The 23,981-nt window shown below is 53.6% G+C and overlaps 3 protein-coding genes across 15 annotated transcripts in view; 2 read left to right on the top strand and 1 right to left on the bottom strand.

The window, feature by feature from the left end:
• GLB1L (galactosidase beta 1 like) overlaps positions 1-8,249 on the top strand; it is a 10,029-nt gene extending 1,780 nt beyond the window's left edge. For both annotated transcript variants that reach the window (XM_032857264.1, XM_032857265.1), the window contains exons 3-17: positions 81-247; positions 493-643; positions 810-870; positions 4,426-4,520; positions 4,610-4,784; positions 4,868-4,926; positions 5,030-5,151; positions 5,258-5,298; positions 5,497-5,615; positions 5,924-5,998; positions 6,116-6,205; positions 6,349-6,462; positions 6,763-6,894; positions 7,231-7,446; positions 7,821-8,249. In XM_032857264.1, coding sequence (XP_032713155.1) covers positions 81-247; positions 493-643; positions 810-870; positions 4,426-4,520; positions 4,610-4,784; positions 4,868-4,926; positions 5,030-5,151; positions 5,258-5,298; positions 5,497-5,615; positions 5,924-5,998; positions 6,116-6,205; positions 6,349-6,462; positions 6,763-6,894; positions 7,231-7,446; positions 7,821-8,090 — 1,887 coding nt within the window. In that variant the 3' untranslated portion in view covers positions 8,091-8,249. The remainder of the gene's footprint in view (positions 1-80; positions 248-492; positions 644-809; positions 871-4,425; positions 4,521-4,609; positions 4,785-4,867; positions 4,927-5,029; positions 5,152-5,257; positions 5,299-5,496; positions 5,616-5,923; positions 5,999-6,115; positions 6,206-6,348; positions 6,463-6,762; positions 6,895-7,230; positions 7,447-7,820) is intronic.
• On the bottom strand, positions 8,203-14,283 carry ANKZF1 (ankyrin repeat and zinc finger peptidyl tRNA hydrolase 1). Of its 4 annotated transcripts, XM_032857260.1 has the most exons (13): positions 13,715-14,283; positions 12,862-12,968; positions 12,533-12,635; positions 12,221-12,414; positions 11,718-11,830; positions 11,475-11,622; positions 10,959-11,187; positions 10,647-10,793; positions 9,537-10,020; positions 9,261-9,372; positions 8,958-9,125; positions 8,735-8,820; positions 8,203-8,528 (listed from the first exon to the last, which is right to left on the bottom strand). In XM_032857260.1, exons 1-13 carry the CDS (start codon positions 13,860-13,862, stop codon positions 8,405-8,407), a joined length of 2,163 nt encoding a protein of 720 aa, XP_032713151.1. In that variant the 5' UTR covers positions 13,863-14,283; the 3' UTR covers positions 8,203-8,404. The 4 variants fall into 4 exon arrangements, with proteins under 4 accessions (XP_032713151.1, XP_032713152.1, XP_032713154.1 ...); XM_032857261.1 differs by lacking the exons at positions 12,862-12,968; positions 13,715-14,283 and having other exon boundaries at positions 12,523-12,632; XM_032857263.1 differs by lacking the exons at positions 12,221-12,414; positions 12,533-12,635; positions 12,862-12,968 and having other exon boundaries at positions 13,715-13,777.
• A 241-nt stretch (positions 14,284-14,524) lies between these two features.
• Positions 14,525-23,877, top strand: ATG9A (autophagy related 9A). 9 transcript variants are annotated; one of them, XM_032857246.1, is made up of 17 exons: positions 14,619-14,676; positions 14,954-15,014; positions 15,644-15,701; positions 16,101-16,232; positions 16,354-16,397; positions 16,926-16,990; positions 17,998-18,159; positions 18,340-18,481; positions 18,721-19,469; positions 19,570-19,723; positions 19,830-20,009; positions 20,340-20,588; positions 20,802-20,980; positions 21,089-21,206; positions 21,946-22,168; positions 22,363-22,508; positions 22,802-23,877. In XM_032857246.1, the coding sequence occupies exons 4-17, from the start codon at positions 16,130-16,132 to the stop codon at positions 22,805-22,807; spliced, it is 2,520 nt and encodes an 839-aa protein (XP_032713137.1). In that variant the 5' UTR covers positions 14,619-14,676; positions 14,954-15,014; positions 15,644-15,701; positions 16,101-16,129; the 3' UTR covers positions 22,808-23,877. The 9 variants fall into 9 exon arrangements, with proteins under 9 accessions (XP_032713141.1, XP_032713142.1, XP_032713139.1 ...); XM_032857247.1 differs by having other exon boundaries at positions 14,621-14,676; positions 15,647-15,701; XM_032857250.1 differs by lacking the exons at positions 14,619-14,676; positions 14,954-15,014 and adding an exon at positions 14,525-14,592 and having other exon boundaries at positions 15,647-15,701.
• Positions 23,878-23,981: the final 104 nt, after the last annotated feature.

Here is a 23,981-nt window from a genome sequence, read left to right as displayed (position 1 = left end):
CCCCCTCCCCCCCTCCCCCTCCCCCTCCGCCACCATCCCGGACTCCAGACCTCTGCTGAGCATGGTCTCTCTCTTTGCAGGCAGGCACTCGGTCGTTCGTAGTGGATCGGGAAAATGACAGATTCCTCCTAGATGGGGCCCCGTTCCGCTACGTGTCTGGCAGCCTGCACTACTTTCGGGTACCACGGGTGCTTTGGGCAGACCGGCTTTTCAAGATGCGAATGAGTGGCCTCAACACTGTACAGTTGTAAGAAGTGCTCAGGAGAGCCGTGGAGGGTGGGATTTACCCTTCCTACCACCCCTGTAAGAAGGGGTTTGGGGACAGGAAGACCAGCTGGGTATGAGAGCTCCAGGACTTTCAGGCCAAGGGTGGGAAAGGGTGAGCCAGGACCACCTTTCCGGCAGCTTCCTGGATATTCCCTGCAAGGATTGAGCCCTTAGGCTTCCCAGCACCTCCCCACCTTGGGCCCTGTTAACCTCTTTCTTTCTCAGTTATGTGCCCTGGAACTACCATGAGCCCCAGCCTGGGGTCTATAACTTTAATGGCAGCCGGGACCTCTTTGCATTCCTGAATGAGGCATCTTTAGCGAACCTGTTGGTCATACTGAGACCAGGACCTTACATCTGTGCGGAGTGGGACATGGTGAGTTAGGAGAAGGGACAGAACCAGAGCCACTCACAGGCAGTTCCTCCACACCTCCCATCTGCCCGCACTGTAGGGCCACTTCCAGTGCTGCATTCAACATACTCCCTTCTTACACGCCCCCCACTCCAAACAACAAAACCTCCTGTCATTATGTTTGTCTCAGGGGGGCCTCCCAGCCTGGCTGCTTCAAAAACCTGACATACAACTGAGAACCTCAGATCCAGGTGAGTTGAAACAACATTTTTAACACAGAAAAAAAGCAACCAACAGCCACAAAATGGGTCGTTTGGGTGCCCCAAACCGGAGAGACCATCCCCAAACTGGAGCTCATTCATGCAGACATTTGAGTGTCTCCTTCATGCCTAGCGAGGCGCCACATACTGGGGGACCAGACAGACCCAGCTCCTGTGCAGTGGAGCTTATGGTGAAAGAAACAGCTTTTTATAAAACCAAAACCTGCAAGATTAGCACAACCTGTAAAAATACCAGCCATGGAAATAGACAAGGAGTTGAGATCATGAGTAACAGGGAAGGCCCGTTGGGGGTAGGGACATCAGAAAAGGCTCTTCTGAGATGATGACATTTCACTTGGCTCTAGGGAAGGGAAAGCACTGGTCATATGAAGAGTGAAGTGACAACAACCAGGTAGAGGGAACAGTCTATTCTAAAGCCCAGAGTTGGGAAAGAACATGGCCTGATTGAGGCCAGCTTGGCTGGAGCATAGCGGCTAAGGGAGGGAGGAATGTGTCGTGAAACTGGAGATAGATCAGGACTGTTCAGGCAGGACCTGGTAGGCTGCTGTAGGGTTCGCATTTTATTCCAAGCACAGCAGAAAGCCATTGAAAGAGCCTAACCAGACAGGTTTGATTTGCTTTCAGATTACTTTTGCCTGGATGTAGAGAATGGAGAGAACAGGGCAAGGGTAAAGGTGGAGAAACTAACTGGGAGACTCTGACTGTAGTTGAGAAGGGAGGTGATGGGAAGAAGAGGGGAGAATTGAAATGCAGGTTGGAGATCAAAATCACCAGGACTTGTTGATAGATTTTGACAGGAAGGAGAAGGGTGGGGGCAGCATGGGTAGGGTCTGGAAAGAAAGGGGTCCCCTTTCTTGCCAGTCTAGATGGTGGTGCCATTTACTGACATGGGGAAGATGGAGAAGACTAGGGGTGGCAAAGGACCACCTTTTTTAGGGGGGGGAACAGTTCTTCTGGTCATGTTAAATTTCTGTCCCATCTCACTCAAGCGAGGATGTTAAGTAAGCCACAGACTGTGTGAGCGTGGCACTCATGGGGAGGTCTGAGCTAGAGATAAATTCAGGATTCCTCAGTCTAAAGATGGCGTTTAGATCCATGGCTATTGAGACATTGCCTGAGGAAGGAGCATAGGGAGAGAAAAGATGAGAATTCAAGATTAAGCTCGGAAATGCCCAGTATTTCAAGGAGTTTGAATTTTACCTCAGGTGTGTAAATAGGAAGTCATCAGGGCAAGGGAGCGATTTTATCTGATTTCTGTCTTTCAAAAAGATCACTCTGGTAATCTGGTAAGAACACTTTTCATCTGCTGGGGACCCTGCAGGGACTGTCCCACTTCTGAGGGTGCTGAAGGGCTTTCTGCCCCTCACAGCAATTCCCCAACTCAGCTGGCTATGAAATACATTTGAAATGGTAATTTGTGCTGGAACACCAGCAGGCGGTGTCCGCTTTTCTCAAGAAAGCCAGTGACCTCTTCACTGCTGAGTCCACACTCCCTTTCCAGGCCTCTCTCCTCCTTGGCCAGTCAGGAGCTCCCAGCCCAGCTTTTCCCACGATCCTTTCACATACACTCTTCTCTTGGCTTCCAGGATACCACCTTTTTCTGATTCCTGCTCCTTCCCCGCGCCCCAGCCTTGCTGACCACTCCTTATTAGTCTCTTTTGTTTGTTTATTTTAAAGATTTTATTTATTAATTTGAGAGAGAGAGGGAGAGCCTGAGCAGAGAGAGAGAGAGAGAGAGAGATCCCGGGGGGCAGGGGGTAGGGGCATGTACAGAGGGAGAAGCAGGCTTACTGCTGAGCAGGGAGCCCAATGCAGGACTCCATCCCAGGACCCTGGGACCGTGACCTTAGCCAAAGGACGACGTTTAACCCACTGAACCACCCAGGCGCCTTCCTTCCTAGTCTCATGCTGGCTCTTCTCCCGTTCTCTTTCCACTAAATGCTGGGTATTGCAGGGCTCAGTCCTTGGACGCTTCTCTGTTCTATGTGTTCATTCCTTAGACAATCTCATCCATTCTCATGGCTTTCGATCCATCTAATAGCTAATGACTCTGAAATAGGAATCTTCAGTCAGGTTCACCTAGGTGGCTCAGTCGGCTCAGGTCATGATCCCAGCGTCCTCGGATTGAGTTGTGCGTCACGCTCCCTGCAGAGACCCTGCTTCTCCCTCTGCCTGCTGCTTCCCCGGCCATTCCTACGATCTCCTCTCAGTTAATGGTGACTCCATTTTGCAACTGATCAGGCTAAGTAAGCACTGTGGGGTAATTCATCGGGCCTCTCCCTCCCACCTCACATTCAACCTATCAGAAAACCCTGCAGCTTTACTCTTAAAATACATTGAATTCAGCCCCCTTTCACCACCCTCATTAATCCGAACCACCTCCCCCACCTGGCTTCTTTAATAGCTTACTTACTGGTTTCCCTTCTTTGCCCCTAGCCTCTGTTCTCGACACACACGGTGATCCTGTTAAAATAGAAGTTTAAATACATATCTCAGATCATGCCATTTCACTGCTTAAATGTCTCCAATAGGTTCTCACCTCATTCAGAATAGGAACCATGGATTCCTTAAAATGGCCTATTAGATCCTACCTAGTTGGCCCTGTCATCTCCCTGACACTGCTCTTTTCCTCATTGTTCATGCTGGCCTCCGTTGCTGTTTTTCAAACCCACCAGGCACATTCCTCCTTTGAGGTGTTTGCACTCAGTGCTCCCACTGTCTTCCCGCAAATGAGGCCTGCCCTAGGCTACTCTCTAAAATTTAAGACCCCCCACGATTTTATATCCTTCTTCCCTGCTTTATTTTTTCTCCTTGGCACTAACATACTATCTATTTTAGCTATTTATTTATTGTCTGCCCTCCTCACTGGGAAGGAAATTTCACAAGGGCAGAGATTTTTATCTATTTTGTTCTACTCTGTGTCCCTAACACCTAGAACACTGGCACACAGGAAGCGTGAATAAATATTTGTTGAATGAGATTTAACATATGCTTGGATTAAAGGAGGCAGTTAAGTCTGGACACCCCTTATACAGAACACAAAATGTAAAGGAATTCAATGTTTTTGTTTGTTTTTTAAAGATTTTATGGATTTGTCAGAGAGAGAGAGGGCTCATTCACAAGCAGGGGGAGCGGCAGGCAGCGGGAAAAGTGGGCTCCCCACTGACCAAGGAGCCTGATGCGGTATGATGCAGGACTCTATCCCAGGACCCTGGGATCATGACCTGAGCCAAAGGCAGAAGCTTAACCGACTGAGCCAGCCAGGTGTCTCTAACATTTTTCTTACGTTTAAAAATTTAATTTAAAAATTAAATTTATAAACACTGCTTTTAAGGTTTCCTGAGCTCAGATGTCCTTGCCATGCAAATTCACAGGTGCTCAGGGTTCAGAGTCATTTGTGGACAAGTGGAATGCAAACTGTAGCCCAGGGTTCAGGCAGCACTGAGCTTGCTGACCTTGGTGCTGTGGGTGGGGGCTGCAAAAGTGATTGTGTCCTAATGAGCAGACCACCGCTTTTTCCTTTAGCCTTTCTTGCCGCAGTGGACTCCTGGTTCAAGGTCTTGCTGCCCAAGTTATATCCATGGCTCTACCATAATGGGGGCAACATCATTAGCATTCAGGTACAAGTGGACCGGGCAAGAGGAAGGTGGTGCCAGGGGTCCTAACCTCCACTGGATAGCTGAGCTCCACTCCTCCTTTTCCCTGGCAGGTGGAGAATGAATACGGTAGCTATAGGGCCTGTGACTTCAGCTACATGCGGCACCTGGCTGGGCTCTTCCGTGCGCTGCTGGGAGACAGGATCCTCCTCTTCACCACAGATGGGCCTGAAGGACTCAAATGTGGCTCCCTCCAGGGACTCTACACCACTGTGGATTTTGGCCCAGGTCTCCTGAGCCGGGGTGGAGTGGAGTCTGGGGACTGGGCATCTCCTCTATGCTCATCTCTCATCTTTGCCTCCTTTCTGCAGCTGACAACATGACCAAAATCTTTGGCCTACTGCGGGAGTATGAACCCCATGGGCCACTGGTGAGGAGCTGGAGGGGAGGGCAGTCAGAGCTGGAGTCAGGGTTAGGAATGGGTCGAGCTCAGTTCCCATCCCGTTTACAGCTGCTCTCACTCCACGTTTTAGGTGAACTCCGAGTATTACACAGGCTGGCTGGATTACTGGGGCCAGAACCACTCCACACGGTCCATTTTGGCTGTGACCAAAGGCCTAGAAAGCATGCTGAAGCTGGGAGCCAGTGTGAACATGTAACTGGAGACACGGGGGCCAACATGAAGCCATTAACGGGGTATTGGGGGATCAGAGCAATTCAGTAGGTCAGCTTTTGCCTTTCTCCACCTTCCCCCACTTCAGGTACATGTTCCACGGAGGCACCAACTTTGGATACTGGAATGGTGAGTCCGCAGGGTCCCTGGGGTGGAATCAGGGAGGCATCAAGGAATTTGAATCCAAGGGCTGGGTAGATTAGGAGGTCTAGAAATTGAATGTGGCCACCACTGCCCCCACTGGCGGCAAAATTCTTTGCATGAATGTCTTTGCTTAGTGCCTATCATTTGAAAGACACTGAATTAAGGAAATTGGTTTGACCCCAGGTGCTGATGAGAAGGGACGCTTTCTTCCAATTACTACCAGCTATGACTACGATGCACCAATATCTGAAGCAGGGGACCCCACACCTAAGCTTTTTGCTCTTCGAAACGTCATCAGTGAGGTGCCCTACCACTTCATTAAGCGCCCAAAGCTCTTATTAATTTGGGGAAAGGGAGTACCTAAATTGTTCGTAATGGGATCCCATAAGTCACTGGTGGTTGTCTGGGCCACGGAGCCCAAAGAACCGTTTCCCAGCTACGCAGATGGGACTACCTGGGAAGCTAGACACAAGCATGTGCAAAAGTACAGGATCTTCATGACCCCTTGAAACCATTCCCTGGACCCCAGGTTGAGAACCCTATGCTAGGGTCTTGGAATAAGGGTTGTTTGTGTGGCTTTCCTATGGCTCCTGAGAGAATTTGGGCTCAGTTCCAGGAAATTCCCCTGGGACCTTTACCTCCCCCCAGCCCCAAGATGACGCTTGGACCTTTGACCCTGCAACTGGTAAGCTCTTCTTCATCTTTTCTGATCCTACCCTTTGTTCTCTAAATGGCCCAGCCTATCCTGCCCTCTATTCTGGAACTTCCCTTTTATTCTAATACTTTCCCCTTCTTCCAATAGGATGGGGATTTGCTGGCTTTCCTAGACTTCCTGTGTCCCCAAGGGCCCATCAGTTCAATCTTGCCAATGTCCTTTGAGGCTGTCAAACAGGTAAGGCAGAATCCCACATCCAGCAGGCATGACAGCTTTCCTCAACAGCCATGGCCAAAGTTTCCTTCTGCCCCACACACCTTCCCCAGAGCATCCTCTCTTATCTCTCAGTTCATCTTAAGTACTTCCTCTTCCATACCCAGGACCGTGGCTTTGTGCTATACCGGACCTATCTGACCTATACTGTGTCTGAGCCAACACAGTTCTGGGTGCCTAACAATGGAGTCCATGACCGCGCCTATGTGATGGTAGATGGGGTAAGGACCTAATTCTAGGCTACCCTTGTGAGCCTTTCTCTTCTCCCCCCTCCAGCATACTTTAGCCTTAAGTTCCCTGTATCTGCCTTTTCCCGCTGTCTGCCCACATTTGTTGGGGGCCCTCGGATAAGCTGGGATGAGGAAGAATTTAACTGAGGCTAAGGTTCCAGAATGCACGGGTAACCGACAGATGGGCTACGTTCTCTTTGCTCTCCAAATACGTGGGCTAACATAGCTTCCTCTGTCACGGCCATGAGTTAGATGCTGAGGCCTTCCTCTCACAGCTCCTCTTATCTACAGGTGTTTCAGGGTGTTCTGGAACGAAACATGAAACACCAACTATTTTTGATGGGGAAAGTAGGGGCCAAACTAGACATCTTACTGGAGAACATGGGGAGGCTCAGTTTTGGGTCTAACAGCAGTGACTTCAAGGTAAGTTAGTTTTCCCCACCCCTTCTCCTCCGGACTCTTACTGACCAGACTCCCTTGGAAAAATAGGGGCCTAGGGGCGCCTGGGTGGCTCAGTGGGTTAAGCCGCTGCCTTCGGCTCAGGTCATGATCTCAGAGTCCTGGGATCGAGTCCCGCATCGGGCTCTCTGCTCGGCAGGGAGCTTGCTTCCTCCTCTCTCTCTCTCTGCCTGCCTCTCTGTCTACTTGTGATCTCTCTGTCAAATAAATAAATAAAATCTTTAAAAAAAAAAATAGGGGCCTAATAGAGCACAAATAAGAGCTTAATGAATGATGAGTTTTCATTTGCCTTCTTTGCAGGGCCTATTAGAGCCACCAGTTCTGGGGCAAACAGTCCTCAGCCAGTGGCTGATGTTCCCTCTGAAAATTGATAAGCTTGTAAAGCGGTGGTTTCCCCTCCAGCTGAAGAAAAGGTCACATCCTCAAGTTCCCTCTGGCCCCACTTTCTACTCCACAAAGTTTCCAATTTTAGGAGAAGGCGGGGACACTTTTCTCTCTCTACCTGGATGGACCAAGGTACTGCTGACAGTGGGGTCAGAGTGGTGAGAGGATTATCATGGAAGGAGGGGGGAGCAGATATTATTCCCTATTAGAAACCCAAAAGGGAGGGGTGCCTGGGTGGCTCAGTTAGTTGAGCATCCAACTCTTGATTTCAGCTAAGGGTGTGATCTCAGGGTCATGGGATCAAACCCCTGTGTTGGGTTCCATGCTTGGGATTCTCTCTTTCTCCCTCTGCCTCTCCCTGCTGCATTCTTTCATTCTCACTCTCAAATAAATAAATCTTGAAAGAAAGAAAAAAGAAAGAAAGAAAAAGAAAACCCCAAAGGGGGATGATTCTACCCCCTTGAGAGCTGACCCTTTTATTTTCCGCTCTCTCTTCTCTTTCCCAGGGCCAAGTCTGGATCAATGGGTTTAACCTGGGCCGGTACTGGACAAAGCGGGGGCCCCAAGAGACCCTCTACGTGCCAAGACCCCTGCTGTTTTCTAGGGGAGCCCTCAACAAAATCACACTGCTAGAGCTAGAAAACGTGCCACCTCAGCCCCAAGTCCAGTTTCTGGATAGGCCTATCCTAAACAGCACCCTGCATAAGACATACATCTATTCCCTCTCAGCTGATACACAAGGTGCCTCTGAACCAATGGAGTTAAGCGGGCACTGAGAGAAAGGTAACCCTCGGACCTGGGACACGGAGTGGGCAGGATTCCTTGGTGCTGGCCACGATGACCTCAAGGAACCAAAGGCCACAGGCCCAAATGCTAGTCCAAGTGCAGTTTCCTTGCCAAACTTTATTGTGATTAAAATTCCAGAGACAGTCCCAGCTCCACACTCCTCTGTGGCCCTGTCTTTGCCCGGGTTCCTGAGTGTCCTTCCTAATCTTCTGAATACTCCGCTTTCATGGGAAAGAAGAAACCTAGGGCTAGTGTGAATGAAGCCTCTCAGGGCCGAGCTGTCTCCAGGTGCAGCCGTGAGAGATCAGGAAGAGGGCTTGGCGGCCTGGCAGCGGTGGTCCCGAAGGCAACGTGTGGAGCAGAAAGAGAAGTCGAGATAGTGAAAGGGAGTGAGGCCCTGGAGGGATGTCCCACAACTCCAGCAGCGTCTGGACAAGAGGAAGACAGATGGTTGAACAGGTACCCCAGAAACTCTCCAATCCAGGCTCTCCCCACCCCTCTGGCCATTTCTGGTTTGGCTCTAGAGGGTTCCCAGAACATCTCCAGTCCCCCCAGTGGCCTTTCTGAGTACGCTGCAGCATTCAGTCTGCTTGCCCACTCCCAGCCGAGCCATCACGCCCGCCCCTGCACTTACGGAGCACTGCGGTCCACAGAGCCGGGGGTCCGCAGGGTGGGGACACCCAGCTGGGCAGCTAGCCGCTGCTCTGCGGCCAGAGCCCTCTGAGGGAAAGAGAAGTCTTGTTAAGGACAAGGCACCAGTGGTGGGCAGAGTACCCAAGAAGGGACAGATGCACGCTGGGAACGGGTCAGACCTCTAAGGAAATCAGGGCTGTGGAAGAGAGCAGCGAAGGCCTCACCTTCTCACGATCACTGAGGGCGGCAAAGCGCTGCTGCTCTTCCCGCTCCCTCTCCTCCTGCTCCCGCTGCTTCCGCTGCTGTTCCCCCCGTTGCCGCCGGGCAGCCTTCTGCTCCCTTTTCCGCATAGCCTGCCGTGCCTCCATTTCGGGCGTCAGCGGCCCTGGCACCTGGAGGATTTCCAGGGAGGTGTAAGGTAAGACCCATACAAACTGTCCTTGGGAAAACTCAAACAAAGTAGAAAAGATTTTAGCCTGGATCTAGGCTGCCTTCCTACTGTGCTGCTGCTTCCTTTTCCAGCTGACCTGAGCCTTGCTGTAATCGTAAGCATCTGGATTCTTCTCCATGAACCTTCGGAACTCATTTCGCGTTGACCTGTCAGCTGCAACCGTATATGGTGGCCGGGCCCGGGAGTCCCTAGGTGCGAAGAGCCCCAAATATGGGTTCAGCTTGCCTCCCGCATCTCCCAACCTCACCCAAACAGATCAAGGGGAATTCTGTCAAGTAGCCAGTACCAACGTTAGCCTCCAGATGATCCTCTCTATACCCCAAAAGGGCTCAGCTTGGAGACCCCTACTTACTGCATGGTAGGGTCGGCACCTGCCTCCAGCAGCAGGCGAACCACTGAGCCTCTCCCAGCTGCAGCTGCTGCATGCAGGAGGGTGAAGCCACTAGAGCCCCAGGGGGCACTGAGCAGAGACAGAACTCCAGGGTCTCTGGGGCCCGCAGCTAGCTGGAGTTTCAACATCCCAACGTCTCCAGCTCGGCAAGCAGCTAGAAGCATGTCCCAGAGCTCTGACTGATCAGGGGTCTTGGCCTCATCCAGGGAAGGCCCCAAAGGGGCCGTGTGTGCCTGGGCAGACTGTGAGAAGGCTTCATCTCCTTGAGGTTGCTGGGGAAGAGTCACGTGTGTCCCAGCTTTCAGGTCTCGGCTCCTCTCCTTATTCCTCTTCCTCCTCCTCCGCTTTGGCAGTACCTCAAACTCACGAAGATCCAGGGTCCCCACTGTCAACTCTACTAGCTCCAACTCTACCTGGGAGCTGTCCTCTCCCTCCGACCCTGAACCTAGGGAAAAATACATGTTTGGTCCACCTGAAGAAATACACAGGGTGGGCTGCCCCAGATGTATAACAATGTACATAAAAAGAGAATCCAGATTGTCTTGAAATGAAAAGAAATATTTGTATTTTGTCACCCGAGATCTGTACCCATTAGTACTGAGTGCAGAAATGAGGCTCAGCTCAGAGGGGAAAGACCCAGAAGGAGCTATGGAGGGTCAAGCATCCTTAGACTCTCCCCTTGAGCCGCGTTAGGATGGTACACAACGGGGGAGAGCATGGAGGCAGCGACAGCCACTAAGGCTAAGAGTATGAGGCCGGGAAAGCAGGCCTTAGCTCCAAACCACAGCATCTGGTAAGAAAGCAAATACGTGAGATTTGTGCTACACAAGCATCTGTTTCATGTACTATTTCATGTTAAGTACTGGGATACATCAGTGAACAAAAGCGAACAGGAAGTCTGGAAAGGTCCCTGACCCAGTCCCAGTAATTGCTACCAGCTGCCCCTTATCATAACGACCTATGTATTGTGTAGGGCTCGTTATAAAGAGGGAAGCGACAGTAGATTTGACACTGCATTTCCGGGACAGTCACCCAGAGAGAGAGTTGACAGCTGCCAGATGGGACTCAAACCTGGTTTGGAAGATTCCTCATTCTGCCCAAGTGCCTCATTTTCATCACTGGAGACCTTTCTTTCTGCCTCGGTAGCCTTCTTCCCCTCTCTCTTCTTCCAGTGTGTCTGAGGTGAGTCCAACCTGTCTGCCTCCCGGGGGTCCTCTCCTGTCATAAAACAAAAGATGTTTCTCAAGTTGAGCTGAGCAGAAGCCAGCCCAGGTATCTTGCTTGGAGTATCTTGTATACTTGGAGTATACAAGAGAACCCAAGGCCTGGGCTGGAAGGTACAGAAAGGTCTAGGGAGTCTGAGGACCTGGATCAGCAGCTCACCGTGGACGTGCAAGGTGGTCAGCTTATGGAGCACATGCTGTAGCTCTCGGAAGGTGGGTCTGCGGGTAGCAAGGGGGATATCCCAAAGTCGGGGATCCCCCCGTTGCAGGGGTGCCCCATGGCCTCCGAAGAACAGGGACCGGCCAGAGCGGGGAGCACGCAGCAGTATTGTCCCAGCCTCCCCCAGTGCTTTGGCCCAGACTGGCCCTGCCAGCAGGTCACGAACATCCTAGAGAAGAGAGTAACTCAGCCCCGTGCAGCTTCACTTGCTATTTCTAAATCTCCAACCAAAACACCAGCCCACAGATGACATGTAAGGAATGGGACGCACAAGACAATAGAGGGGAAGAAGAATGAGAGGATGAAGACTCCCAGGGAGCCATCCCCAGTCTACCTTCACCGCCCCAGAAATAATGAAGACCGGAGGATGCAGGCATCAAGCTCCCCACTGTAACATTTGATGAAAGGGGACAAAAGGAGAGGAGCAGACCACCAGATCTGAGACGCCTAACTCACCTTGTATAATGTGGCTTCATTATAGCGCCTCAGGTTGGCTCCGGCAGAGCGAGAAGCCCCACCCCGGGCGTCCCGAATTCCCTGGGCTGTGCCCCGCTTGGCCCGCACTGTGTAGCGGTGAAAGGTTTTGTGGGTCACCACGTCTCTTCTGTAGACAACACAGACCCAGTGCTGGCAACTGGCCCGTACGCCCAGGCTAACAGGACCCACTGCATCCTTATACCCCAGGTAGCACCCTCTCACCCTTGGAAAATGGCTCCAGCAAAGTGCCCAGCTGCAGCCATGAGCACCACGCAGTGTCTGGGACCTCCGTTTTGCAGGTTGTGTAGGAGTAGTTCGGGTTCTTCTTGGGGCACCTGGAAGATGGAGAACACAAACATGCCCATGGCACTCGCTGACAGGAAGAAACCCAGTGCCAGTGCTGAGTGTCTTAATATGCATGATCTCATTCCCTACAACCATCCTGAGGCTTGTCTCCCAGTTTTCAGACAAGGAAATCTGAGCTTACAGAGTACAGGTAGTCAAGATCAAGTGGTAGAACAATTCAAACCTAGATGGGTCTGTTTCCAAACTTAATTCCGTTACGCCTGACCCCAGATTCAGGCCATATCAATCCAAGACTGTGCTGTCAATGGTGAGACCCACATCCAAAAGGAAGAAAAGTAAGAGATGGCCTGGGCTTAGGGGAGACCTAGGCTGAGTGTACAAAGGCTGTAGTTGGCTACACAACCCGGGCTGCCACTTGCCTGGCGAGGGCCTAGCACACAGCGATAGGCATAAAGAAACTGGCCCTGAGCGTTCTGGAAAAGAACCCGATGAGGGTGGAAGGCTTGGGGTCTGCTGGGCTTCTCAAACCCAGCCCTCTCCTCATCCGGTATCTGCAAGCCATCCTCACTGGCTGAGTCTGAGTCCTCTGATCCTGAGATGCTGGAAAGATCTCCTGAAAACAATATGAGGTTTACAAGTTTGGTGTTCCATCTTTGGCCTTTCCTCAAGCTCCTAAACTAGAGCTGCCTTCCACCCCCATGTCCTACTCAACATGTCCTACCGGCCATCACCTGTGGAGCTCTGCTTTTCAAAATCCAAGGCAGACAGGAGAGGCTTGTCCTTGAGACGTTGCTTTAGGTTAAACCGATGCCAGTCAAGCTTATAATGTTCCCTCTGGTAGGACGCAAAGAAAGAGGCTGAATGTGGAAATATGCCCTAGCCTGGCCCTTTGTGGTACCCAAGACCAGTGATAGAATTCCAGGAAATATGACCAGGTAATACCAACTGCTTCAGTCAAAACATGGACCTTTATTAATTAAAGACCTGTCACATGTCTCCCTCTCCTCATGCCCCATGATACTTTTGCTTCCACCCCTTAGCTCTGCACCTGGCTTTCTACCTGTTCCTGGTGGTCGTGGAAGGTCTGGTCACAAGTAGAACAAAATAACTTCTCTGAAATATCCGGGAGACCCTGGAGTGGCTTTCTTTCTGGGCTTGCTCTCTCCCCTGAACATAAATAAGGGGAGGGTAATCAGAGGGGGAAAGGGAGTCCAAATCTGCAGTACCTGGAATTACATTCAGGGTCTGGTATACGAAGGAGAATACAAAAGAAAAAGATGGCACATCCTTTCCTTCAAAGAATTATAATCTGGGAATCATGAGATAAATGGCACAGTAGTCACTTTTCTCAGTAAAGATATTATGTGAACCAGACATATATCAAACGCGTTAACTAAAGGGATTGTTTAGAGGAATCCTGTAGAAAATAATTTTTGGTAACGTTAAAATTATTTTTAACTGCAAAAACCACTTCCCAAACGCCCATTTTTTAAGCTTACATTTCCAATTACAGTGTGGTTTCTTTCAAACTTCAAGAAAAACAGCCAGAAACAAATTAAGGTTGTAAAAAACGAAATAAAAAATTGTTTTACATTCATTAAGAACGACTGATTTGATTGGAAACCAGTTAAATTTGGACTGTATCTAGGAATTTTGAAGTTTTTTGCAGGCAGTGCTGTAAACATGACCAGACATAAGAAATGACAAGAGGCTTGTTTGCAAACAATTCGGTGGGCCTGTGTGGGAAACAACCCGGAGATTGTGGGAATTGAAGATAAATTTTATCCTGTAGAAAGAGATATCAGCAAGGGCTCTTAAACCGGGGAATATCAGTAAGAATGTGTTCCCTGGACGAGCAATAAGCTCTAGCCCGTCACGGTCCTCGTGGATCCTCCCCAAACCTTCCCAGATACCTGGACAGGAAGCCCGCAGGGCCTGGGCCAGAGCCTCCCCAGAAGGGCGGCTGACCAGGCTCAGGCCCTGAAGGACCGGAGCATCGGCGCTGAGGTCAAAGAGGGAGACCAACGCAGGAACCTGGGTTGCGGCTGAAACCGGCGACATGGCTGAGCAGAAATTCTTTAGGAGGACCGCCTGGAGCAGAAAGGGGGACAGAAACAGAGCTCCCCAGAGTGCGATCCTACCGCCCGGTCTCCTGCCTGCCTGACTTGGTCTCCCCACGCCGGAAGGCACCTCGGGCCTCAGTCTGGTACCAGGAATCCGCTCTGGGGATTAATACGTGACCCCAGGCCGCTTTCTCAAACCCACAGTCTCGAACCACATAGAGTGAAAGGGGGAAACATCCAACTCCCAAATCGAGTCCAGTAGAGCCAAAATCATTCAGGTTCCCTAAGCGACCGCTCCTCGATACCCGTGCGATGAGCTCCAGCAATGACTAAACCGCGTGGACTCGTCCGCGCCCTCAGAAGCGGCACCAAAGGCCGCAGGGAGCCGAGCGCCACGCTCGTCTACAATTCCAAGCCCGGATTTCTGCAACACCACAACAATCTCGTCACTACGGAGCAGCGAAGGGGACAAACGGCGTCGCCCGCGCCTCAGCCCCGCCCCACATGGCGCTCACTATTGGTCCTCTGACGGTCCAAAACCCACCTTGAACCTTTAGTCCCGCCCCCGAAGCCGAGAATTGGCCGTCGTGTCTCCACCCCCCATGCTCATTGGCCAGACTGACTGCGGGTGACAGTGAGTGGCAGGCGCCAGGCCTAGGGCTCCGGGTCCGGACGAACCCAGCGGAGCCGACCGAGCCCCTGGAGTCGCTAGGGTCACGGTTCCTGAGGTGAAACGTGAAACGCGAGATCGGTTACTGAACTCCCAAGGCCCGGGCCGGACCTGACGGGGGGTGTTGCCCGCGGAGCCCTAAGTGAGCTCACGGCGAGTAACGGGGGGAAGGGGCGCCGCGGGAGGGGCGAAGGCGCGCAGCCGGAATGTTTTGATGGCGGGGGCGCGCGGGCGGGGGCGCGCGCGGGCGGCGGGGCCGCGCGCGAGGTTGTCCGCTGTTGGGAGCCGAGCCCTTGGCCTGGCGCCGGGCGACCCTGGGGCGCTCGGGGCTCGGGTCCTGGCGGCTGGGTGTGGGGAGGCAACCCAGCCCACCTGGGCGATCCGCTGTCGGACTGGTTCGATTCTTCCACCATCCGCAGGAACCCCTGAGCCCAGGCCCGGCCAGCCAGGGCTCCATGAGCCTGGGTCCACACTGACCCGGTGAGTGGTGAGTTCCCCGAGGGCTTGGTCAGCTCCTTTGGACCCAGGGCTCTCACTAACCCAGTGAGTCCCACTGGGGTCCGGCTGGGTCGTGTTCCACATCCCGAGGGTCTGCACCGACTGGGTGAGTGCCGTCTAGACATGCCCGGCTGCGGGGACCTAGGGACCCCACAGTTCACCCAGGATCTGGGTCTCCACTGACCCAGTCAGGATTTCCCATCCAGCTATGCCTGCCTTTGGTGCTAGGAAAGCAGGGGAAGACGTTGACCAGAAAGGTCCTTTTCAGGAAAGACTCTTTTCTTGGGTTTTGGATTTGAGGCTTTGAGGACCCCGAGAGGCCCAATTTCAGAGGCTGAGGTGGGGCGATGGAAGAACAGTCCAGAGGAGCTGCCTGACCTCGGGCCTGTACTGACTCAGTCTTGACAGGCTCAACAAGCCACTTCTTGGGATCCTAGGTTTGGATGCGTGTAGTAAACCAGAGGAAGGACACCTCGCCCAGTGCCTCTTCCCCAACGCAGCTCCCTGCCCCATGCTTGGCCTCCTCTCAGTGGAGGCTGGGTTGGTAGGAGGGCTGGGTTTCTTTCTCTCCCCACTCCCCTCTCTCTGGGGCCTGACACCTTCTCCTCCAGCAGCTGCGGAGCCCGGGCATCAAGGGCTGGAGTGGAGCAGACGCTGTCCATGGAGCTGGTAGGGCCATGTGCTTATCTCAAACCTTTGTTTACAAAGTGCTTCCGGACTGCTAGTCTCTTGGGAGACCTGGGTTTCTCTAGGAGGTAGAGAGAAGTCCCCTTAACTCCACTGCATAGAAGATGAAACAGCCCTCCCCGATCCCCCAAAAGCAACAGAGTCTTGCTTTAGTCCAGCCAGACCTCAGTAGACACTCAGGAAAGGCTCTGGGAAGGACTGAGCTCCCGGACCCTGAGCTTACTGCTCTCCTTTGGTAACTACTCCTCTGCCTTTGAGCTAAGAAGACTGGGAGTAGAGACCAAGCCCAGGGATTCTTTCTCACTCTTTGTGGTCTACTAGGCAGGGCAGCAGACAAGCAGCCCCGGGGTCTGAACCAGATCTCTTCATCATTACTGGCAGGTGGACAGAGTGGACAGGGGGCGGTGGTGATGGCGCAGTTCGACACTGAATACCAGCGCCTTGAGGCCTCCTACAGTGATTCACCCCCTGGGGAGGAGGACCTACTGGTGCACGTCCCTGAGGGGAGTAAATGTGAGTTCTCTGACCCGACAGCGCAGCCGGGGCCTGGGGAGAGAGCCGGTGGAGGAGCGCTGAGGGAGCAAGGGGCTCCGGCTCCTTCAGGGCTCTGACATCTCTGCTCCTGTACCCACAGCACCCTGGCACCACATCGAAAACCTTGACCTCTTCTTTTCTCGAATATCCTTTGTGTCTCTACGTTGGAGCTCTGGGACCCTTAGCCCCACTCTAAGCCAGGGCCTGGATGGGAAGTTGGGGTGGGTTTGATTCTTATCCCTGGAAGGGAGATGGAACTTTTAAGGTTGAAAGAGGCTGGGGAAATAATGATCATTATGGATAATGATAACCCTGCGTTTCCAAAGAGCTACGTGCCTTTCACTTGGTGGTGTCAGTTCATAAGGACCTTCTCTAAAGGAGATCTTTATTTTTGATGGAACACTAATAACTATAATAGTTAATATCTTTTGACTTACTCTATGTCAGCTCTGTGTTAAATACTTTACACCCATTATCTGATACCTAATAATCCTATGAGACGGGTGTTGTTTTCCCAAAGTACCATTGCAGACAAAAGTTGAGAGAGATTAAATAACTTTGGCCAAAAGCTCGAAAGTCACAGAGCCGGGAGTTAAGTTCGGGCACATGAGCCCCAAAGTCTGTGCTCCTAATTGCTGTCTCTATCAACCACATTTTTCTTGACAATTATACGTTTATAATCTACACCAGAAGAATGGCTTCACTTGCATGCTCATCGGGGAGATCTTTGAGCTCATGTAAGTCTAAGAAGGGATGGTGATGTGGGAAAGGACTGCATCTCAGTCTATCCTTTTCTTTAGCTCAGCCCTGGCACCTGCAGGTGCAGCTCAGTTCCTGGCTTGAAACCGTACAGACTAATTTTAGAGTTTCAGGGACTAGGTGTGGCACCAACATTTATAGTCTCATTTTTTCTTCTTCTTTTTTTTTTTTTTTAAATCTTCCAAATCCTCTCTCCTCCATGAGGAGAACTCAAGACTTGATTATCAGAGCCTGGATGGAATGGGCGTGGTTCGGTCAGGAGGTCTCAGAGATGTCAACTACTTAAGAAAAGTGTGTGTTTGGGGCACCTGGGTGGCTCAGTGGGTTAAGCCTCTGCCTTGGGCTCAGGTCATGATCTCAGGGTCCTGGGATTGAGCCCCACATCGGGCTCTCTGCTCAGCGGGGAGCCTGCTTCCCCCTCTCTCTCTGCCTGCCTCTCTGCCTACTTGTGATCTCTCTCTCTGTCAAATAAATAAATAAAATCTTTAAAAAAAAAAAAAAGGGAAAGAAAAGTGTGTGTTCTGCCTTAGTTACACCTAGGAAGGCAGAGCAGAACGCTTTCTAAAATGAAAAAGCCATATGGCCTTGCCAAAGAGGATGCGATTGGGAAACCCTTCTTCAATCAGAAAAGACTGTAAATCCCCTTAGGGCTTCTAAATACTATCTCAAAAGGAAATCAAGGATTGGGTAGCAGAGACCACAATCACAAGATCTTTGCGTGAGTCTAGTAAGTGGTGGCAGAGATTACTAAGCGGGGAGGAAAGCAGGTTAATTGTGTGACGCCCAAGGCTAAGAGGAGCTGGTTTGGACCTAAGATGGTTCTGGGGGCTGAGCAGCAGAGAGCGCCCACTGGGAGTTCTCCAGCCCCTGCTGGTCCCCAAAGGCTGCTCTCTAATCTTGTTCTGCTGCTTGCAGACTCTTACCCTTTCCCACACTATTTCACTGGTGCCTCTCTGACTCTTGGGCCCTCGTCCCAATCCCCCAGGCAGTTCCTCTTTGTGGTTGCCTTCACCACCTTCCTGGTCAGCTGCGTGGACTACGACATCCTCTTTGCCAACAAGATGGTGAACCATAGTCTTCACCCGACCGAGCCCGTCAAGGTCACTCTGCCAGACGCCTTTCTGCCCGCCCAGGTCTGTAGTGCCAGGTGAGGGCCTCAGAGGACCCCAGAGCCAGAGTTCCACCAACAGGTGGGGAATGGAGTGGAGTGGGAGGCACATTCTCTCAAACACAGATTCGGCCTCAGTCTCGCCAGCCTTCGGGATAGCATCCTGTCTGCCAAGACTCCTCAGGGGCCACTCCTCGTCCCCTTTCTTCTCCCCAACAGGATTCAGGAAAATGGCTCCCTCATCACCATCCTGGTCATTGCGGGTGTGTTCTGGATCCATCGGCTTATCAAGTTCATCTACAACATTTGCTGCTACTGGGAGATCCACTCCTTCTACCTACACGCTCTGCGTATCCCCATGGTGAGACTGGGAAGTGGGGCTGTTCTCGCCACAGCCCAAGGTGCCATCAGCAGCTGGGACCAGGTGGGGGTAGATCGCTGGGCCTCGGGCATCCCCCTTGTGGCCTGGTGGGTCCAGGAGCCTCCGCTTAAAGGCTCCCCCCAGCTCCATGAGGGGTCTCACAGCTACTGCGGGGAGAAGAGGAGGAGTCCTGGGCCACAAGCCCACCTTCCCTGACGGCCCTCTCTCCCGCCCCGCAGTCCGCCCTCCCCTACTGCACGTGGCAGGAAGTACAGGCGCGCATCGTGCAGACCCAGAAGGAGCACCAGATCTGCATCCACAAGCGTGAGCTGACTGAGCTGGACATCTACCACCGCATCCTCCGTTTCCAGAACTACATGGTCGCCCTGGTGAACAAGTCCCTCCTGCCTCTGCGCTTCCGCCTCCCAGGCCTGGGGGAGGCTGTCTTCTTCACCCGCGGCCTCAAGTACAACTTCGAGCTGATCCTCTTCTGGGGCCCTGGCTCTCTGTTTCTCAATGAATGGAGCCTCAAGGCTGAGTACAAGCGTGGGGGGCAGCGGCTGGAGTTGGCCCAGCGCCTCAGCAACCGCATCCTGTGGATCGGCATCGCCAACTTCCTGCTGTGCCCCCTCATCCTCATCTGGCAGATCCTCTACGCCTTCTTCAGCTACGCTGAGGTGCTGAAGCGGGAGCCCGGGGCCCTCGGGGCGCGCTGCTGGTCCCTCTATGGCCGCTGCTACCTCCGCCACTTCAACGAGCTGGAGCACGAGCTGCAGTCCCGCCTCAGCCGAGGCTACAAGCCCGCCTCCAAGTACATGAACTGCTTCCTGTCCCCACTGCTGACGCTGTTGGCCAAGAACGGCGCCTTCTTCGCCGGCTCCATCCTGGCCGTGCTCATTGCCCTCACCATCTACGACGAAGACGTGTTGGCCGTGGAGCACGTCCTCACCACCGTCACGCTCCTGGGGGTCACCGTGACCGTGTGCAGGTGCGGCCCAGGGTGGCCGGTGGGGCGTGGTGGGTGGGAGCAAGCCGACTAGTGGCCCCTGGGAGAGGCGGCCCTCTCACCGTGGCCCCACCTCCCGCAGGTCCTTTATCCCGGACCAGCACATGGTGTTCTGCCCTGAGCAGCTGCTCCGCGTGATCCTCGCGCACATTCACTACATGCCTGACCACTGGCAGGGTAATGCCCACCGCTCGCAGACCCGGGACGAGTTTGCCCAGCTCTTCCAGTACAAGGCAGTGAGTGGAGTTGGGAGTTAGGGCCTGTTAGAGACCGGCTGATAGCTCGCTGGTGAGGGCTGGGATCCCGCCAGCTTTCTTGTGACCGCAGTCCCCTCCCTTTCAGGTGTTCATCTTGGAGGAACTGCTGAGCCCCATCGTCACGCCCCTCATCCTTATCTTCTGCCTGCGCCCACGGGCCCTGGAGATCATAGACTTCTTCCGCAATTTCACCGTGGAGGTCGTCGGTGTTGGGGATACCTGCTCCTTTGCTCAGATGGATGTTCGCCAGCACGGGCATCCCCAGGTACTGGGAAAGGATGGGCGCGGGTGGCCAGAGGCAATGATGGGGCACACCGTGTCCTTGGGCAGACTGCAAAAATGACACCGCTCTGAGCCAGCGCATCTTGAAAAGGTGGCCCCGTCTCTGGCAGCCAGGAACCAGGGTACACACTGTTTGGGGAACTAGGAGCTTGGGCTGGATTTTAGCCTTCAGCTGGCACCTCTGGCCAAGTTTGCTTGAGAAAGTCACAAACCAAGCAACTCGGCCAGCATACGGCTGCTCCAGGGCGGGGGTCCGCCCCAGGGTCCTGGACGAGATGCAGCAGTCCTGCTCACGGTAGCCTCCCCTATACAGTGGCTGTCGGGTGGGCAGACAGAGGCCTCGGTGTACCAGCAAGCTGAGGACGGGAAGACAGAGCTGTCACTCATGCACTTCGCTATCACCAACCCCGGCTGGCAGCCGCCACGTGAGAGTACCGCCTTCCTCGGCTTCCTCAAGGAGCAGGTTCAGCGGGACGGAGCAGCTGCCAGCCTCGCCCAAGGGGGTCTGCTTCCTGAAAATGCTCTCTTTACGTCCATCCAGTCCTTACAATCTGAGTCTGAGGTGTGTCCCTGGGTACTGGGAGGTGACGGTAGGCAGAGTGGACTCCCGGTGCTGGGAGTTGAGGACCAGGCCTGGGATGGAAGGACCTACCCTTTCGGTTGGTTTCCTTCTGTCTGTTTAGTCTGTGCCGTGGGGTTCTGACGTCCAGAATACTGAGGGACCCTGCGGCCTCCCTCCTGCCCTGGGAACCCTACCCACCGCTTTCTTTCACAGCCACTGAGCCTTATTGCAAATGTGGTAGCCGGCTCATCCTGCAGGGGCCCCCCACTGCCCAGAGACCTGCAGGGCTCCAGGCACAGGGCCGAAGTCGCCTCTGCCCTGCGCTCCTTTTCCCCTCTGCACCCCGGTCAGGTGCCCACAGGCCGAGCTCCCAGCACCATGACAGGCTCTGGGTGAGTAGAGGTGGGCTGCAGTGGGAGGGCATGGCAGTAGTCCCCCAGGAGCCTCTGTGGGGCTCAGAAATGTTGACGGCCACTGTTTGTGTGTGCCGGATGGGACAGGCTGGATGCCAGGACAGCCAGCTCTGGGAGCAGTGTGTGGGAAGGACAGCTGCAGAGCCTGGTGCTGTCGGAGTACGCATCCACCGAGATGAGCCTGCACGCCCTCTACATGCACCAGGTGAGCCGGCGGGAAGGGGCAGAGCCCTGGAATCAAGGGGGTCGCTGACAGGCAGAGGGGTTTAGGTGTGGAAAAGCAAGACGTGGGTTCGGAGCCCTTCTCTGCCATTCCCCTTCTCTGATCTGCATTCCCACATAGACGAGCTTATTGTCATCCGGGGCCTTTATACATTTGTTGTTTCCCTTGCCAAGAGTCCACTTCCCTGAGCTAGGCGGATGGCTCCCTCCTTTATTCACGTGTCTGTTCTTACCTCTTCTGTGAGACTATCTGTGGCCATTCTGACCAAAAGAGCCTCCCTTGGCCACCCTCCTGAATCTTCCTGCCTTATTTTTCTCCGTAGCATTTATCTGACATATTTGCATTTTTTTCCTTTTTTTATCTTATTGTCTCTAACTCCCTGTCTCCACCCCCCAGCATATAAAGCCATACAGAGGCTGGGACTTTTGTCTGTTTTGTTCACTGCTGTCTTCCCAGCATCTTGAAAGGGCACCTGGCACTTTCTTACATGTGCAGCCAATTCGTAATGGACTCAAATGACTAGGTTCCAGGGATCTGCAGAGAATTTAATCTGTAAGACGTCATATGCGTGGTACACACCGTTAACATAGTTACTCTGGGTCATTGATTCTCGGTGATGTGGTGAAAATGGGAACTGGGGGATAGCAAGGTGGGGGGCAGCTGTTTCAGATATCCTATTCCCAACTAATGAGCCCCCCAACCCCCCACCCCCACTTCTCAGCTCCACAAGCAGCAGGCCCAAGCCGAACCTGAGCGGCACGTGTGGCACCGCCGGGAGAGCGATGAGAGTGGGGAGAGCGCCCCTGAAGAGGGGGGAGAGGGTTCCCGGGCCTCCCAACCTATCCCCCGTTCGGCCAGCTATCCCTGTGCTGCAGCCCGGCCCGGAGCACCTGAGACCACCGCCCTGCAGGGGGGCTTCCAGAGGCGCTACGGGGGTATCACAGGTATCAGTGCAAGTCCGGGAGGGTAGAGAGCCTTCAGGGAAAGGTGGCTTTTTGGGGGACCTCTTGGGGAGGAAGGAGGTCAGAGCGATCAGGCCCAAAGAGACTGAGCCTCACCCCATCCCAAACGGCCCCAGAACCTTTCTCCACATTTTTGCCTGTGCTCATTCTAAGAGTATGTTTACTTGTGTCTCTAGATCCTGGCACAGTACCCCGGGCTCCCTCTCACTTCTCACGGTTGCCTCTCGGAGGGTGGGCCGAAGATGGGCAGGCAGCCTCCAGGCACCCAGAGCCGGTGCCTGAGGAGGGCTCAGAGGATGAGCTTCCCCCTCAGGTGCATAAGGTAAGGGCTCCAGGACCGGACAATGACTACTACTGGAACTAGTAACTTCCAGGCCAAGATCAAAGCTTCCCGTGAAGGAAGGCAGACCTCTCCTACAGAGATACTGTTGGTCCCCCTCCAAAATACACTCCCCTTTCTTGCCTCACTTTCTCTGAAATCTGAGGCTTGGTTTTCCCTACGCTTTCCTCCCCAGGAATCAAGCTTTCATTTTCCTTTATCTCTGATAAAGACTGTTTTTTTGGTAAGCCGATAGCTGAAGATTATCTCCACTGCTAATGCTTTTCTCTCCACAGGTATAGACGAGGCTGAGGAGGGTCCCTATGTCCCAGGATGGCGGCTGCTGATGCCCCGCCATCCCATCCGCCCGCCACGGAGGGCTCCTCTGAGTGTTGCCTGGCTCCACGTGTGTGGTGTTTGTGTGTCTGTGCCTGGCCAAGGGAAATGCCAATGCTGGGCTTTCCACAGCCCCAGGAGAGAAATGGGGGGCCTAGGAACCAAGGCGCACAGGACTCTAGCCTCATCCCCAGGACCCCCCTTGGCTCAGAGTGTGGTGCTAGAAACTGGTCCCCAGCCCAGCCCCAGTACTGCCACCTTTGCACCCACCCCTGCAAGTCTCCAGAGGACTGCCCACCACAGAAGCTGCCAAGCAGGGAGAACCTGTGCCAACTGTGGAGTGGGGAGGTTGGGCCCCAGCCCTCAACCTCTGCAGCCTCCCTCCCCGACCCCAAACAGAAGAGCAGCCCAGGCTGTGGCGCTTACCTCACCCCCAGTTCTCTCCCAGTGCTGCAGCCTGCTCGCCTCTCTCCCGCCTCCTGCACAGGACTGGCATGTGTGCCTCTCGCTCCCGTTCTGTTTGCTTTGCTCCCATTCTGTTCAGCTTTTGCTTTGCATTGGTGCGGAGGCCCTGGCTCCCAGCTCCTCTCATGCTATCTTTTGACACTAAGAAGGAAGGTTTCTAAACTGGCAGGAGCAGGATGGAAATTCTTTGCTGCCCTCTCCCAACTTTTAGGATGGGCCCCTGGGAGACAGGCCATCCTGGCTCTCATTGCTGCTTACCGTACCCCTTACCGCCTGCACATAGGATGGACTGGGCTGGTTGTACCCTCGGCTGTCTACCTCCCAGCAGGAGAGCTCTGGCCTGCCTCCCCCTGTCCCCAGAGCAGGGACAGGCGCGACAGGAGGCTTTCGCCCTAGGCTTCGAGCTGCCGCATTGCATGCTGGGATCCAGCTCCTACTTTCCTCTCTACCCCTCACCCAGGTGTAGTCCGCTGCGGGTGTGGTGAACTGTGCCGCCCGAGCTCACAGCGGAAGGCGTAGGAACTGTGTACAGCTTGATAACCCTTAATAAAAAAGGGACTTTGACCAGGTCGCGGCTTGGTGTATTGCGCCTCTAGCTGTCTCTTCCTGCTAGGATTCTGGGAACAAGTGGGATGTGTGTGATTTTTCCTGATGGCTGGGGACCCTGTCGGGCCG

Source organism: Lontra canadensis, unplaced genomic scaffold, assembly GCF_010015895.1.
Source record: "Lontra canadensis isolate GAN:19392208 unplaced genomic scaffold, GSC_riverotter_1.0 scaffold13, whole genome shotgun sequence".
Taxonomy (NCBI): Eukaryota; Metazoa; Chordata; class Mammalia; order Carnivora; family Mustelidae; genus Lontra; species Lontra canadensis.
Note: the sequence above shows the minus strand (reverse complement) of the source record. Positions and strands in the feature narration are given on the sequence as shown.